The sequence below is a fragment of the Ranitomeya variabilis genome, unplaced genomic scaffold (assembly GCF_051348905.1).
Source record: "Ranitomeya variabilis isolate aRanVar5 unplaced genomic scaffold, aRanVar5.hap1 Scaffold_489, whole genome shotgun sequence".
In the NCBI taxonomy this organism is placed as follows: Eukaryota; Metazoa; Chordata; class Amphibia; order Anura; family Dendrobatidae; genus Ranitomeya; species Ranitomeya variabilis.
In genome coordinates, this window is record NW_027508149.1 from 106,470 (window position 1) to 123,884 (window position 17,415).

The 17,415-nt window shown below is 42.3% G+C and overlaps 1 protein-coding gene across 3 annotated transcripts in view; it reads left to right on the forward strand.

Annotated features, from left to right (window-relative positions):
- The window catches only part of LOC143790632 (uncharacterized), a 68,941-nt gene extending 59,915 nt beyond the window's left edge, over positions 1 to 9,026 (forward strand). For 2 of the 3 annotated variants that reach the window (XM_077279144.1, XM_077279143.1), the window contains exons 3-14: positions 3,758 to 4,021; positions 4,098 to 4,220; positions 4,325 to 4,462; positions 4,656 to 4,916; positions 5,007 to 5,456; positions 5,566 to 5,770; positions 5,848 to 5,976; positions 6,060 to 6,193; positions 6,278 to 6,508; positions 6,595 to 6,675; positions 7,567 to 7,638; positions 8,385 to 9,026. In XM_077279144.1, the coding sequence (XP_077135259.1) occupies positions 3,768 to 4,021; positions 4,098 to 4,220; positions 4,325 to 4,462; positions 4,656 to 4,916; positions 5,007 to 5,456; positions 5,566 to 5,770; positions 5,848 to 5,976; positions 6,060 to 6,193; positions 6,278 to 6,508; positions 6,595 to 6,675; positions 7,567 to 7,638; positions 8,385 to 8,457 (2,151 nt within the window). In that variant the 5' untranslated portion in view covers positions 3,758 to 3,767 and the 3' untranslated portion in view covers positions 8,458 to 9,026. The remainder of the gene's footprint in view (positions 1 to 3,757; positions 4,022 to 4,097; positions 4,221 to 4,324; positions 4,463 to 4,655; positions 4,917 to 5,006; positions 5,457 to 5,565; positions 5,771 to 5,847; positions 5,977 to 6,059; positions 6,194 to 6,277; positions 6,509 to 6,594; positions 6,676 to 7,566; positions 7,639 to 8,384) is intronic. The other variant, XM_077279145.1, reaches the window with a different exon arrangement.
- The last annotated feature ends 8,389 nt before the right edge of the window (positions 9,027 to 17,415 follow it).

A 17,415-nucleotide genomic window follows, 5' to 3' on the forward strand; every position in this document is an offset into this window, starting at 1 on the left:
AAAGCTAATGACCAGGCTGAGGAGAGGGAACAGCTATTGGGGCTGTGTGCTGCTCTGGTGGTCATTGGTGCCCCCTGAAGCCTGCACCACCAGCACCATTTTTATCCATGGACAGCCATGCTCTGACCCCCTGAATTCAAATTCCCTGGGCAGCAGGGGGACAAGTGATATCTCTGTGTAGGTGGCCGCTTGGACAATATTCCTGCCAAGTTTGTTTGCGTGGTACCTTCTGCTGGGTAGCTGTGGGCTGTTTGCTTTCATTGCAGGCAAAATGAATGCTATTCTCTGCTAACTAAGTGCCAGGGAAAAGAGGGGGTCATAAAATGTTGGGGAGACTCTGTCCTCTCACCCTCTGAAAGATCTTGTGGCTGCGTGCCACCGCCACGGAGATACGATCGATATCTAATGCCTGTCTATGGGAAAAACGTGCCGAAATTCCAAGTCGCAGCCGGGCGAAACAGGTCTTAAAATCTGGGGAATTTCCTTGGGTTTCAACCTCTAAAATCGCTAATAGCTGTGCGCTTAGGCTGCGGAGCTATCCAGCAAAAATATGAAAATGTCGGCCATTTTGATAGGGAACTGGGGGGTATAAAAAATTTTTCCCCAAGCGTGTGATATGTCAATCGTATAGAGAATTTCACCAGAAAAACAATGGTGCACTTGTTTTCTGCATAATGTTTGTCGTTCTCGATTCAATGCAGCATTTCACTTTTAATTAATTGAAGAGAGGAGTATAAATGGGGGACCAATGGTAAGGCTTGTATGGAATAGTTTCTTCTAGAACATGCCCTTATGTATTATTAACCAATCACAGCCTACTGTAGTCTGAGATTCATTGGAGGGAGGAGTCTAGATGGGGCCAATAAAAAGGCTGGTAAACAATAGATTTTTAGAACTTTTTTTGAGAAGTTTACAAGCAGCTCATTCATAGCTCATTCAAGCCTTGACACACAGTGGATACAATGGCATCTTCATCATCAAAAGAGTGAGTATGTTACAAACCCCCCAGCAATGTTTATCTTCCTAATGTGCAGGAGTTTATCCCACTTTCTCTTGTGATCACAGTTTGTTTGTGTTTGGCTGGGTCTGCACGTGGTGTGAAAATACTCTGTTCTGGCACACATCAATGTATGTCTTAGGGTATGTGCACACGTTGCAGATTTGAGTGTGGAATTTTCTGTGCAGATTTTGCATTTTATGGCAGAAAACGCAGGTCAGAATCTGCGCCTTTTTTTGGTATGTGCACATGTTGCAGATTTGAGTGTGGAATTTTCTGTGCAGATTTTGCATTTTTTGGCAGAAAACGCAGGTCAGAATCTGCGCTTTTGGTATGTGCACATGTTGCAGATTTGAGTGTGGAATTTTCTGTGCAGATTTTGCATTTTATGGCAGAAAACGCAGGTCAGAATCTGCGCCTTTTTTTGGTATGTGCACATGTTGCAGATTTGAGTGTGGAATTTTCTGTGCAGATTTTGCATTTTTTGGCAGAAAACGCAGGTCAGAATCTGCGCTTTTGGTATGTGCACATGTTGCAGATTTGAGTGTGGAATTTTCTGTGCAGATTTTGCATTTTATGGCAGAAAACGCAGGTCAGAATCTGCGCCTTTTTTTGGTATGTGCACATGTTGCAGATTTGAGTGTGGAATTTTCTGTGCAGATTTTGCATTTTTTGGCAGAAAACGCAGGTCAGAATCTGCGCTTTTGGTATGTGCACATGTTGCAGATTTGAGTGTGGAATTTTCTGTGCAGATTTTGCATTTTATGGCAGAAAACGCAGGTCAGAATCTGCGCCTTTTTTTGGTATGTGCACATGTTGCAGATTTGAGTGTGGAATTTTCTGTGCAGATTTTGCATTTTATGGCAGAAAACGCAGGTCAGAATCTGCGCCTTTTTTTGGTATGTGCACATGTTGCAGATTTGAGTGTGGAATTTTCTGTGCAGATTTTGCATTTTTTGGCAGAAAACGCAGGTCAGAATCTGCGCCTTTTTTTGGTATGTGCACATGTTGCAGATTTGAGTGTAGAATTTTCTGTGCAGATTTTGCATTTTTTGGCAGAAAACGCAGGTCAGAATCTGCGCCTTTTTTTGGTATGTGCACATGTTGCAGATTTGAGTGTGGAATTTTCTGTGCAGATTTTGCATTTTTTGGCAGAAAACGCAGGTCAGAATCTGCGCCTTTTTTTGGTATGTGCACATGTTGCAGATTTGAGTGTAGAATTTTCTGTGCAGATTTTGCATTTTTTGGCAGAAAACGCAGGTCAGAATCTGCGCCTTTTTTTGGTATGTGCACATGTTGCAGATTTGAGTGTGGAATTTTCTGTGCAGAGTTTTCCGCACCTTTAGCACAGCATTTTTTTGCCATTGATTTACATTGTACTGTAAATCACTTGCAAATCTGCGTTTTTTTCAGCGCAGAAACGCTGCAGATCTGCACGTGATTTACACTACAATGTAAATCAATGGCAAAAAAAAAATGCTATGCTAATGGTGCGGAAAACTCTGCACTGAAAACGCAGCAGATTCAAACAAGGACTTCTTTTGTGCAGTTCTGCAGCGTTTCTGCACCCATTCCATTATAGAAATCTGCAGGGGTAAAAAAACGCAAGAAATCTGCAGCAAATCTGCAACAAAAATCCGCAAGAAAAACGCATCAAATCTGCCCTTGTGTTTTCTGCCAGGAGATGCAGATTTTGTGCAGAAAATTCTGCACCCAAATCTGCAACGTGTGCACATAGCCTAAATGTGAATGCAATCTCTCAGAAGAGAATGTTAAAGGGACGCTGTTATAAGGTGTTTGCCATGTAACCTGAAGGCAGCATGCTGCAGGGGTTGGAAAACTTCCGATCTCACTGTCTCTCTACAATGTGTGTTTTTGTTATCTTTATCTTCCAGCTATTGACAGTGATTTAAGTGTCTGACCAGAGGTGCTTGTGTCTGCACTAAAAATCTCTCTATTAAGAGCCTGATGTGGGGGAGGGACAGCTCTTCAATTCTGCTTCTTTTCTGTTTATAAAAACTTTAGTTGTGTCAGAATGGCAGTAGCTGCCAATCTGAGTGATTTCTCATTGAATTCAGAGTCTCTCTGCCTACATTATGCTGCTCTCAGATGAGGTAGCAAAAACCTGATGAAAAATCCCTTTTAAAGGTGAAACATTGGAAAGTGTTTTGGTATGTGGTGTCACTGTTTTGGGTCAATTTCTCTGGAACCACATATCGTAGCTAGTCTGGGTAGTTGCCTCCCATTCCTCACGTTTATTACTCAGGGTGTAAGAATTTCAAAGTCCTAAATGAATGCCATTCTGCATAGGGAGCCAATTGACTGTTATGGCTCGGGTTGCTGCGACTTGCGGTTCTGGAGAAGCAGGGCCGTAATCGCAATTTTAATCCAAATTTGTAGGTCTCATCTGTTCTGGTACATGTATGTCTATTAAAGGTGAATGCAAAGAAAAGTATAAATACTCAGGAGGGACCTCTGCTGTCTCTCAGAAGGGGCAGGCAGGAATCAGGGACTCTGTAACAAGGGGCAGGGGGACATGTTGCTGCTGCCGCACTTTCCACGAGTCCTGGCGCTGCTGGTCACATGATCAGCTATGAAGGAGGAGATGGAGAGTGCCTTGACCTGGGGAGAGTGAAGCAGTGGCCATTAGTAGACAGTAAATTCACACCAAATTTTAACGTGCAAGTTCACATCAGAAATGTGACTTAGCCTTTATAATTCCAACACTGCATTACAACCCTTGCATTTATATTTTAATAGGTTGTCTAGGATGCCCATGACCTGTCCCAACTGCCACAGAGTAACAACCATACTCGCCAAACATCTCAGGCGGTGGTGTGGTAGGTTTGACACGGACGACCAGAGAAAAGCTACTTTGGCAACCGCGAGGCAGAACCTGATGAAAATTGCATCAAAGGGAGGGACCATCAAGTATGAAGACATAATGTCTCTTGGGTCCTTAGAGAATGTGGTTCCCTTTCTGGAGAATAGAGGATTCCTTGTGTTAAACAAGCCAACGCCCAGGTATGTCCCCCTTTTGTCCACCTATGCCTCGAATATCTACTTGTCCGGTAATCAATTGGCTTTTTATAATTTACAGGACTGTCAGAGATGTAGAGACACAGACACCTTCCACCAGTGCTGAGCAAGCACCTACGGAGGAATCTCCAACCCCTATGGATGACGGGCAGGATAGAGAACGCAATTTCCAAGAGAGCTTGAGGTTAGAATATATATGTGCTCTTGGCCTCACTCATCCCTGGTACCTGTTGCAGTGTATGTACACAGGAAGTGTATGTGTCTTAGTATGTGTTTATCATTTTACAGGATGCTCCAACAGTCGCCAACTGTCAGTCCTTACGGTGTGGCGGGATCTCCACCCCCTATGGATCCTGAAGACTTTGGTGACAGATTGGAGACCGACGAGCGTATCGGAAGTATCCAAGTCGGAGAGATTGGCGAGAGGTCAGAGTATATAAATTGGGGGTGGGGGGAATTTTCTTAGCTTTATGCAGCTGTGCATGTTGATTCACTCACCCCTGGTACCTGTTGCAGTGTATGTACACAGGAAGGATACGTGCTCAAGTTGTTTTTTTTTTGTTTTGTTTTTTATCTTCTAATGTCTTGTAAATGATAAACTGCTAACCATCTCTTCCAGCCAATCCTGTGACAGCGACATTGCTGATCCAGTCGAGGCTTCTGAAGATGTGTGTGCAGACATACCTACCTGTGTGGACCCGGGACAAGCACCTGCGGACATACCTACCTGTGCGGACCCGGGACAAGCACCTGCGGACATACCTACCTGTGCGGACCCGGGACAAGCACCTGTGCATCTCGCAGAAGAAACTGATGACTCGTCAGCAATGGAAAATGAGGATGAAGAGGGACCCAGTACCTTGGATTTGCAAACACAGAAGTTAGTTTATGGGTAATATATTTTCATGGTTTCCTATGGTTTCTAAAATATCTCAACATTGGCTTGCTGTTCTTTCCTCCAAAATTATAGAATTCTGCAGACAAAATGGTCAACTGATGTCAGGAAAAAAATGAAGACTGCAGGTCTTTATAAGCGTCATTCGCTAACTCATCCGATCTTGCAAAGGTTTGCTGATTATTTACAAAATACTTTGCGTGTTCAAAACTACAAACAAGAAGTTGAGAACGTCGCAAGATTCCTTTACTTTATGGACCCAGAGCAGGTAACCTTGAACTTTGTGCTGAACATCGAGAGGGCTAACAAATTTTTTAACAAGCTACAAGATTTGAAGCTGGCATCCCAGACAATATTCAATTACTTGAAGCATCTGAAGAGATTCATACAACATCAACTCAGGGCAACCAATCTGGCACATGAGAACAGGGAATTATATAATGCCTTTAAAATATTCAAAGGGGTGACAAAAACCATCCAGGCTAGGCTGTCCAGAGGGATTTCAAAGGAGGTTGTTGGCAAAAGGTGAGTTATGAGCTATTATGATTTGGGTAAATTTTCCTAACAATAAATACTTAATCCCCCTCTGGGTTTTCAGATGAACTCACTTCATATGTTTTAATTTTTTTCTTAGATATAAAGCATTGAATACTTTAACAATGACAGCAGCGGAGGCTCAGAAAATTCTGGATGTCGCCAAACCGGATTTTTTGAAGTGTCTCAGAAAGATTTGTGCAGGGAGCAAAGTGAAAGAACAGCAACTGCAAATCCTCAATTACCTGGAGTGCCTCCTAGTGCTGAAGCACGGACAAAGACCAGGAGTAGTGCAACACATGAGTGTAAGTAACCACCTCCTCTAGCTTGTCCTGTTTTCTTAAGTGACACTTGTTCAACTTGCCCATCTTTTGACTCGTAGGTTTCTGAGTGGAAGGAGAGGGTTCAGCATCAGTATAAAGGAGAAGACTTTGTGGTCATCGGGGTCAAGGAACACAAGACTTCAACACAACAAGTGGCCAGCTTTGTGTTGACTCCAACCGAAGAAGAGGTAGGATTTCTCAGTGTCCTTACTGCAAAGTTGGAATGTGAGTTTTTCAGTCACATCATAATTCTATTTTTTTGCCTTTAAAGTGGTTCAATGTGTATTTTACACATGTGCGACCTGTACTGAGCAGTACCGAAAATCCAGAAGATCCATTTTTTTTGTCCACTAAAGGGAATGCGATTTACAACGTAACCAATGATATGAACCGTTTCCACAGGAAGTAAGAGTATTAAAAGTCATGCATCTTAGTCTCTACATGTAGTGTCATATGTTTATTTTCTATTTATTTTTTTTTTTTTTTAAGGTATAAACTCCCCCTAGTCACCAGCCAGATGGTTAGAAAGCTGCTAGAAACCTGGACTAACTCCAGATGTACTGATGTGCAACAACGTCTGGTCGCCAGGTATTTGGCACATTCCAATATTACAGCGGACAGGAGCTATAGGGAAAAGAACATGGATGACATTTGCCATGCATACAACATACTGATGGAAGCACGGGAGCCGAGTCAAGAACCCACAGCCAGCACCTCCAGGTATTTTATTGTGAAATGGAAATACCTGCTTTGAAATAAACTTGACAAACACTAATGCTTTTTTTTTTTTCTCGACTCCCCTAAAGGGCTGCAGAACAGAGCAGCAGTGGAAGAAGAGACCAGACAGCTGACTCTGATAGTGATGAAGAAGAGTATTCGAGTGTAAGGTGAATATACCTTTACTCCAGTACTATGGTGCCAAGCTAAAGGATGGCAAAAAAGGGGGGAGAAGCCAGCGCTGCTTATGGTCAGAACGCAGTACATAAAGTGCACATGCACATATTGATTTCTAACTGTATTTCAGAAAGAGACATTTAGCAAACAATTGATCAATTATTTGAGCCACCCCGCCACGTCACGGCATTCTCATAATGGGGCAGTCCTACTCTACGTGTTTTATATTCGCTGTGCCATTACTGCGTTCTGACCATAAGCAGCGCTGGCTTCTCCCCCCCCCCCCCCCCTTTTTTTTTTGCCAAGACATTGGTTAGTGGTTGACCACCACTGTTGCCGTGCGCGCTGGGCCATGTGTGCCATTCTCTCTGTGTTCATTATGATTGACCTAGGCTGCTGTACAAACATGCAGCAGCCCTGCCCTGCCCCAGGCTCTGTTTGATTGTGCACCTGTGCCTTGGCCTGTCTCATGCTTTATCTGTGCTGCTGGGGTGTGGGTTGGACCTGAAATATCAATCTGGACCTGGTCGACCTTTATCTGTACTTGCCCCTTCTGGCACCATGGGAGTTACTCAGTAATGCTTCGGGTACAGCTTGCACCTAATATGGTCTTGCTTTTAGGAAGCCGTAATGGCACAGCGAATATAAAACACGTAGAGTAGGACTGCCCCATTATGAGAATAGCCTTGACGTGGTGGGGTGGCTCAAAGAATTGATCAATTGTTTGCTAAATGTCTGTTTTTGTAATACAGTTAGAAATTAATACCTGCATGTGCACTTCATGTACTGCGTTCTGACAATAAGCAGCGCTGGCTTCACTCCCTTTTTTTGTAAGCTAAAGGATGCACTCATTATCAGCTTTAATACTATTGTATTCATTTTAGGGCACATGTACCTTCCTTTCACATGGAAACGCGATCGAGGCAGAAGCAGTTAAGGGAAAGGAGCTCATCAAGGTAATTATTGAACACTTCTATTTATAATAAATTCTCACTGTAGTTGTAGAGACCAGCTACAGAAGCCACTGAGTTTGAAACTGCAGATAATTGTATTGTATGGAATGTTGAAAAGTGCACCTGTATGTCATTTCAAAATTAATTTGTCATTTCATTTGTCATTTCAAAGTCATTTCAGAAAATTGGCTGCAGTGTCAAACTCGCATCTCAAACTGGTGTGTGTTCCCTCAAAGGGGAACTTCGGAGGCGGGATATTTTTTTTTTCACAGTTGAGTCCTATTCATTCCATAGGGTAGGGGACAACTAACTGATTGGTGCAGGTCCCGCTGCTGGGACTCGCACTGTCCATGCAAGATTGATGTGCATTCAGAGAAAATAATGGGAGACCCATGCACATCACAGGATAAGCCGGAGATCACAGCTCCTGCTCCTAGCTCTGTCATGTCTGTGCTTAGTGCTGATGATCGGTGCAGGTGCCAGCAGCACGACACACTCAGATCAGTTAGTTGTCCCCCTATCTTATGGATAGGGGGCAACATTGGAAAAAAAAGTCCTGCCACCAGAGCTCCCCTTTAATGTGATAGCCAGGGCACGTTTCTGAAAAACCTAAAGCATAGTGAGACTTTGCAGCATTTGTGTTAAGTATTATTGCATTTTGGCTAAGTGCCAGTATGCTAGAAGTGTGTTTGTTTGTTTGTAATGCATGTATTTCAGTTGTAATATCATTATTCATTTTTCCTTCAAAGAATTGAAGAACCAAGGACATCGCAGAGGACAGATTGGAGGATGAACCCTGTGGTCATGCTGAAGCGACTGTAAAGTTCAGTTTTGGTTGTGTTTTGGTTGGGTATTCTAGTAATAGAAAAACAGCTTCTAGAACTGTGTGTTATTGGGTCTTGGCTCTATTGAGTTCAATGGAGCTGAGCATCATGACTACATTTAACGCCAGTTCAGAAGTGGCAGTTTTTTGTAAGGAGGCAGCTGTTTTTCTAGTACTAGAATTAACCTTTAATTGAGTCTATTCTTCTGACTTTTTTTTGCAGGTTAAATTTAAATTTAGTTGTTTAAACAATGTGCATGTTGCTGTTCTATAATGTTTTTGTTTAATAAACTAATGGTTCTTATTCTACGTGTTTGTATTGTTAAAGTGTAACTATATATATATATATATATATATATATATATATATATATATATATATATATATTTATTTATTTATATTCACTGGTGTCTTGAAACTTGGGGCCCATCCACACATACGAGTATTTTTACCAAGTATTTTGACTTTACAGTAAACATGCAGGTAACTACGTTGTATGTTTACTGCAAAGTGCATCGGTTTTACATGCAAGGGTCCATCCATATGCATGCGTGGATCAGCCCTTAGAATCCCCTGATTCTATATATATCTATATCTATATATATATATATATATATATATATATATATATATATATATATATATATATATATATATATAGCATCAGGGGATTCTAGGGGCTGATCCACGCATGCATATGGATGGACCCTTGCATGTAAAACTGGTGCACTTTTATTGGATTATATAATGTTATTGTTATTATTATACTAAAAGAATTGCTAAGCTTTAAGGCCTAGGGCGTAACAGCAATGATGAGAAAAAAAACTGTGAAGTGTTGGCATCAGAGCAGAAGCGACTATGGACCGGAATCTGAGCTGTTATATAAAGGGCACATCCCTTGTTACTGGATTACTTGCCTGAGCAAACATATTCTTATTTGAATTATTATTTGTAAGTTTGAGCTTTCTTTTGAATTCAATAAAGTGTTATTTAGGTTGACTGTGTTGTAGTTGTGTGTGGGCTACAGAAGATGTTTGTTTTTTTAACCATAAACTTACACCAGACATGTAACACATCTGCATTGGCATCTCCTGCATCTCAATGATAGGGACACACTCCAAGTGCAGCAATCACCCGGAGAACGCCAGAAAGCTGCTGTACATCATACAGATGGTCACAGATCTACCGCAACTCCCCAGATATGTGCTGCAGAAGACTTGCTTAATGGTATTGGGATGTGTAAGGCCACCATCTTTGTACTCACGGCCTCCTGGTGCTCTGTCCTTATAGCACCTCTCACTCCCCACTAGGCATTCAGTACTTTAGCTGGAATCACATAGCTGCCAGTGAGTTGCCTGAAAGACCAGGCATGAGCCTAAGTGCATGCACTGACACATTATCCAGGACCACTCTACTTTCATCTCATTTTTCAGGTATGTGACGAGGACATCACATATGAGAATAACCTCATCGGACACCATGGCTACAATAGCATTCAGTAACCTCTGGTCACCTCATCACTAAGGACCTTTATCGGTTTACATCGTACTATATACTGCAGCAAATATTATGTTTACTTTACTCTGTAATGCCACATGCTGACCCATATGGACTTATTATATTTATATATCACCACTATAGTATAGAAAAGGGCACAAAACCAAAGCAAACTACATTTTATTTAGAGAAGCAAACATAATAAAATATATTTGCTCTTATTCCTCTGCTTTACAGCGATCGCATAGCTGCATTTCTTCATCTTCATCATTCCCACTTTGTGAAACTGTATCCAAGCTGGGGAGAAAAGAAAAATGTGATCAATATTGCCCAGTGCAGCATTCTGCATAGTGATTGTGTCTGGTATGGCACCTCGGCGACATTGTCACCTCCTAAAATATTATACATCATATACTATAATTGAAGATGCTTATAGGCTGTGAGTCAGATCACAATAGAAGATGGCAATGGAGATAAGAGTTGAGGGGTGTACAAAAATTTGCTATGTGGCATTTGTCCATTTTATGTTATAAAAATGTAATGTCTACCCCTCTGCACAGCAATGTTTCCACACACCAACTCTTATCTCCTTTGTTATCCGGGAGCCTCAGAGCCTGCAATCAGAAGGGTCTAGTGCAGACAGCCTGGCTGTGGAGATGTGCAAGGTTTTGGCCAACTGGTTTTCTTCATTACCTCTCTTACCACCTCCTGCCGCCCGTCAGTGAACAACTTTAATGTATTCGGCGCAGTGTACCTCCAGAGCAAAATCCATGTATTACTGCCCCAGATGGCTGATCTAGAAGTTGCTCAGTGTTCATGGTCACTTTTTTTTTTAATCAAAGGGTGGCTTTAGTCACCTGAACGACACCGCTGCTCAACAAGGCTTCCTGCAGGACCTTCAATGATGTTGGAGATCAAGTGATCTCTGAGTGTTAGGCCAGAATCACACATGTGAGAAATACGTCAGAGTCTTGCATGGTAATACCCGGCATTGCCGCCGTCACTCAGGAGCGGAGAGTGCGACTGCATAGCGATACATGGAGCCGCACGCTCCGCTCCTGAGTGACGGCGGCAATGCCGGGTATTACCATGCAACACTCGGACGTATTTCTCACATGTGTGATCCTGGCCTTAAAGGTCCTGATGTACTGCAGGAAGCCTCGGGCAGCAGTGGCAGCATTCAGGTGTTTAACCCTTTCAACGCTCCGGGACATGATATGTGGTGAACTGTCATATACCGGAGTGTGGTACAAACCTCCTCACAGTGCTAATTAAATATTGTCGAACAAAACAACCCTGCATGATGTGAGGGACCATCGTTTAGTGTCCGGTGTGTGGCTGTGCACAATTGGAACGCTAGTGGCTCATCACCAACTACTGAGCGACAGTTGCTTAATGGTTGTGTGTAAAGGTGTCTGATGCTAAAATCATTGACAATCGAGGTGCTAGATGTGGGTGATAGCATGATAAATCCTCCCTTGTAAAAGGACTTTCACAGGACTCTGCACCCACACTTACATCTGGCTTCCTTCTTCCTGATTTTCCAGGGCATGGATTATTATTGTCAGAATTCTGAAGACACGCCGACTTGTAACCTACAGAAAGAGTAATGTGATTGAGGATGGGGAACAAATGGGAACGTGGATAAATATGTGGGCAGGACATTACCTGGATGGTAAACATCTCTTCCTCACAACACAAGTCATAATTAGACTCTGCAGAATCCTAGAAAAAATAGACATCTTAATAAGGACAAGGAATCTGAGTCAATTCGAATTGTACATCAATCAGAGCATGTGCCATTGTGAAGTCTCTCTGTAAACCGTGCTATAAATTATAGGAAGCATGCTCATCAACATATGTAAGTCCTAAATGAATGGGATTCTTCATAGGGGGCTTAACAATTATATCTCCGTGGCTGATGCACACAGCCACTAGGTCTTTAACAGGGTTAGAGTACAGAGTCTCCCACAAATTGTAAAACCCCCATAGCCCTGCTGCGACTTGGTATTCCAGAGAGATTCGCCCAAAACAGGGACCCCCCCATCCAAAATGCTTCCAATGCATGTCTATGAGAAAAACATGCCCAAACTCTGGGGTCACAGCTCTGTAGTTGTAAGTCCTGAAAATGAGCCCTTTTAGGGGAAGAAAGCCCAGGGTCTGCCCTTCAAATAGACATCAAAACTGGGTTAGTGATTTATGCACTTACATTTTGTCTCCCAGCCATCTTTCCTCACGGGCAGTGTGAAAGCAAGTGAAGACATGCCCCATAGGCAAATCCTCACCTCCGCTTCCTCCTCTGGATGGCCAGTGCTGTAACTCAAGTTTAAGACCACACCCCTTAAAGAAATAGAACAAGAAATGATATTGAATCAAGCAGACAATAAAGTATTTGAACACTAGTCAGTAGTCACTGCAAGCAAGAGTGGAAACACTACAGGCTGAGCCATCTACATTCAAGGTGTAGAGCAGTGTTCCCCAACTCCGGTCCTCCAGAGCCACCAACAGGTCATGTTTTCAAGATTTCCTTAGTGTTGCCCAGGTGATGGAATTATTGCCTGTCCAGGTGATGCAATCATCACCTCTACAATACTAAGGAAAACTTGAAAACATGAGCCGTTAGTGGCTCTTGAGGACAGCAGGAGGCCCGGTCCATGTAAATTACCATATCGTGAGCTGGGTACCAGCATCCCATTTACCCCTGTTCCTTCCTGGGCTTAAAACGAGGGTGAAAAAAATCATAGTCCTAAATGAATGGCATTCTCCATAGGGAGAAAATCAATCATATCTCCATGGCGGTGTCACGTGGCCACAATATCAGAGGGTGAGAGCACGAAGTCTCACCAACATTTTGCGACCCCCTCTCTACTTCCTACCACTTAGTTAACAGAATATCGTTCATTTTGCCTGAAATGAAAGTGAAATGCTGCATTGAATCGAGAACAAGTAACATTATGCGGAAAAAAGCACACCATTGTTTTTCTGATGAAATTCTCTATACGAGTGACATATTACACGCTTGGGGAAAAAAAGTTTTTTACCCCCCTGTTCCCTGTTAAAATGGCTGACATTTTCATTTTTTTGGCAGATAGCTCTACAGCCTAAGTGCACAGCCACTAGCCGTTTTAGGGGTTGGAAGCCAAGTAAGTTCCCCAGATTTTAAGACCTGTTCCCCCAGCTGCGGCTTGCGGCTCCGGAGAAACTAGGCCGTGGTTCTGAGGGCCACCACTCCCATGCCGTAAGCGCCAGACATTTACCCGAGTGGACCGCTGACAGTCTGTTCTTCAAATAGACACTGAGACCCGGTTGCTGGGACTTGTGGTTCCGGAGAAGCGTGCCTGGAAAAGCAAGAACTCCCCTTCCATCCGATTGACAGTATCGAGAGATGAATAACGAGGGGAATGAGCATCTCTTACCCGGCACTACCCATGGGGAATGGTATTGAAAGGGAGCCCACGATCTCGGCCCCTGTTGTATGGTACCCCAAGTTACAGCTGGGTGAGGATGGTCTTAAAATTTGTGGGAGAGTCTGTGCTCTCATGCTCTGAAAAATTTAGTTTCTGAGTAGGTCAGCCACGGAGATATTATCGTTTAAAGGTACTCTGCCAGCAGGTTTTTACTATGAAGGCAACATGTTGCAGGGGTTAAATAAACAAACTTGAAATCTCTTGTTCAGCAGTGCTTTCATTTTTGTTAAATTTATCTTACATCTTTTCAATTTAGTGATATAACATTGTTGCAACCAGAGGCACTTGTCAATTTCTATAGAAAGCCTGGTGTGAGGGAGAGGCACATTTCTCAAATCTTCTGCTTTGTTGAATGTACAAAAACATTTAGGGTAAGTTCACACAGGACGTTTTTTGTTGCTTTTTTTCTGCAGCAAAACCTGATCATCTTGGCAGGAAAGAAGCTGCGTCAAAAACGCAGGTTTAGGTGCGTTTTTTGTTGCGTATTTGATGCGTCTTTGGTGCATTTTTTTTGGTGCATTTTTTTTCTCTTTGTCCATGCTAATGTCCATGGATTTTCAGCAGCAAAAACGCAGCAAATAATGATACCTGCGTTTTTGCTGAGTTTTTTTCAACACCCATTCAAGTCAATGGGTGAAAAAACCAAAAACGCTGAAAGAAGTGACATGCTCTATGTCCAAAAAAATGCAGCAAAGCACAAAATACTGATCAAACAAAAAACAATGTGTGAATAGTGTGAAAGTAGCCTAAGAGAGAATATTTTGTGTAGTGTGGCCCCAGACTGATGGGTGGGTGAGTTCCTTATCTTGCACAGGGGGTGGAGGGTGGAAGGTTTCCATACAAGCAGCTATATGGCACTTTGCAACAGGTCTTGAGGGAGCATATTGCTATTATTCAGCTGTACCAAATATTTTTTTTGCATCTACTGGAAGATGGAGATCAACAAGCTGCTCTGCAAGTTTTGTTTTAAACTTCAGAGACAGTTGCGGAAACACCTCCACCAGGTTTGCAGAAAAACAGCTTCACCAGAGGAGCTGGATAATTACCTGGACGAGGCTAAGAAAAATAGATATAAGCTGCTCACTTCATTGAGCACTGTATCTTTTGACGCTCTTGATTTTAAGAAGAGCAAATTTTCAGACCCCCAGTCATTTTTGGTGGATTTTCTGGAACACCGTGGCTGTATCGTCTCAGATAAGCCATCAGAAAGGTAAGAAATCTATGTTATTCAATATATGAATGTCCAGCATTTATTTAAAAATTGTAACCAGAAACTCAAATAGGTGAATAATTTAAGATTTTATTGATAGCAGTCAAGTGTCAGAATCCAGTGAAAAAAACAGTGTACAAAATGTTTTGGTCAGTAAACTTTGACCTTCATCAGTCTTACTAGTATTATCGTGCCTAGAGAAAGACAGCCTGTGATAATGACGTGCAAGCAGCAGCGGCATCCACCGCTATGCAAGTAATGCCCATACACTGTTTTTTCACTGGAATCTGACACTTGACTGCTATCAATAAAGTCTTATATTAATCACCCGTGGAGTGCTTGGTTACAATTTTTATTGTTCACGGATTTGGTGCCTACCAGAGCACTCAACCAATACCAGAAGTGCCACACTTTTCTGATTCAGCATTTATTTGAAGACTTAATTGATGGCAGGTAGTGAGTCCTATTTCAATGGAAGCCTTTAAACAGAGGATGGGCAGAAACCTGTTAGGGGAACCCGAACTTTAATTAAAAAAAAAACAAAACAAAAATACTTGATCTTTCATCCCTTCTCTCCTGCTTGCGCTTCTTTCAGCCGAGCACGGGAGAAGGGATGAATGACGGCTTCAGCACCACAGGCAGGGGACAGCGCTCACTGTAGTGATGTCTCTCCTGTGGAGGCACGTGCACACGGAGGAGAGTGCACACTGTTTTACGTGTGCGGGACGCTTTGCGGACCATGCTGACAGAGAAAAACGGACATGTCTATGTGTTTTCAACACGGACACACGGTCTGTGAAAACACGCACATGTGCATAGACCCATTCATTTGAGTGGGTCTACGTGTGTCAGTGTCTCCGGTACATGAGAAAACTGTCTCCACACGTACCGGAGACAATGACATATGAAACCGGCCTTAAGCTGATTTCACACGGCTGATATATTCCTGAGCCGTTATTTGTGGAATAATGGCCGTATGTGCAAAAAATCAATCCCTTTTTTCCCTGACTTTAAAAACAATAGTGTGCTTTTTTTGTTACATAAAACAATCTGAATGAAAAGTTATTGAAATTGCTTTAACACATGATATGCTGCCAAACACGTGTATGTATGCATAAATGAATTTTTTGCAATTGTCAACATATCTTTAGGCCACCAAGTGATGCAGAGCGCATCTGTGATGAGGATGTTTCTGAAGAAGCTGGGTAAGTTTAATTTACTAGTATGTTAATTGTAGCCACATGAATATTAATAGGTGTTCTGCTGGTTGTAACATGTGCCCTAACATTTCAGGCCGAGCTCCCACACCCCACAGCGTAGGAGACTGGCTATTGCTGGGGTCTATGAAAAACATAATTTAGATCACCCCCTCTTGCAAAGCTTCGGAAACTTTTTGAGTAAGGAGTTTGGTCAGGCAAGCATCAGTGCTATGGTAAGTGTAGTTTTCTATTAGTCTACCTGTGTTTGATAGTTTCTTTACACATTCAAACCCTAATGCAGGTATGTCAAAGTCATTTTATTGGAGGCCACAGCAGATTTTACCTGCAGAACTTTCCACACTTCTGAATTTCAACGCAAATTTGCTACGTCTGAATTCATACGCGTGAAGGACTCCTCGATTTCAATGGGTCCATTCACACTCAAAAATGTATTGGCAAGCATGCACTTGTGAATAGGTTATTGTGCATGTCCGACAATGGTGGGAAATGGCACAATTATAGACATAAGCTGTATAATATTCTCCACATAGTCACAAGTACATGTGAATAAAAACTGCACCAGCAAATTCACGGTTCAGTGCAGAGCAAATTTATGGGTAGCACATTCACAAGTGTGAAAGGGGCCCCGTGTTTGACATGTATGCCCTAATGTATATTTATATTTAATCACAGATGGACCATGTTGCGAAATTTTTATTCTATTTGGACCCAAGTGATGTATCTACCAACTTTCTTAAAAGTTTTGAAAAGAGCGAGGAATATTTCAACACGTTTTTGCTTTCAGACACAACTGGAAATACAATAAAGAAATACCTTGGGCATATTAAGCAGTTTATTCATTTTTTATCATCAGAGGACTGCCCAAACAAACTAGATGAAGAAAGTAAAACAGCTGTTGGTCCATTTTTAGAAGGGTTAAAGAAAATAGAGCAGAAGGCAAACCAGAAGGACACTAAGAGCAGAATAAGGCCGTAAGTAGCACGCTAATAGCACTGCTATGCTCTGAGCGTATACAATGATGTTGGTAGAAAATGCATCGGAGAGATGGGAAGTCGCATAGATTATCACATAAGGTCTAGACTTAATGTTCACTACAGAGATTTGCTTTAAATATTGAACTTAACAGTAGTTATAATTTTCAGTGATTAATGCTGCCTTGGTAGTTTTACTTATGCTCCTCTACTCCTTCCTTGAAAACAAACTTTATACTTCCATGCCTACTTTTTATCACCCACAGTTTGAAACTTGAACCCCCTACCTTCATCTCATGTCAGAAGGTCCTCCAACTGGCAAAACCCCAAGTGAAAACCATATTTGAGCAGGCAAGCTCGGGGATACAGCTGAGTGAAAGCAAACAAACCCTGGCTGTGTATTATCTGGAGGCACTGCTCATCCTCAAACACCTCCGTAAACCATCTGTTCCCCAAAACCTGAAGGTAAGATTTTTATAATTGCAGAAAAATAGTCGCTGCCCATTAGAAACTTGCTCCGTGTAATGATATAAGAGGTCTCTAAACCACTATGCCATTACGTGGAGCTTCTGTAGGACGTGGGCATACTCGC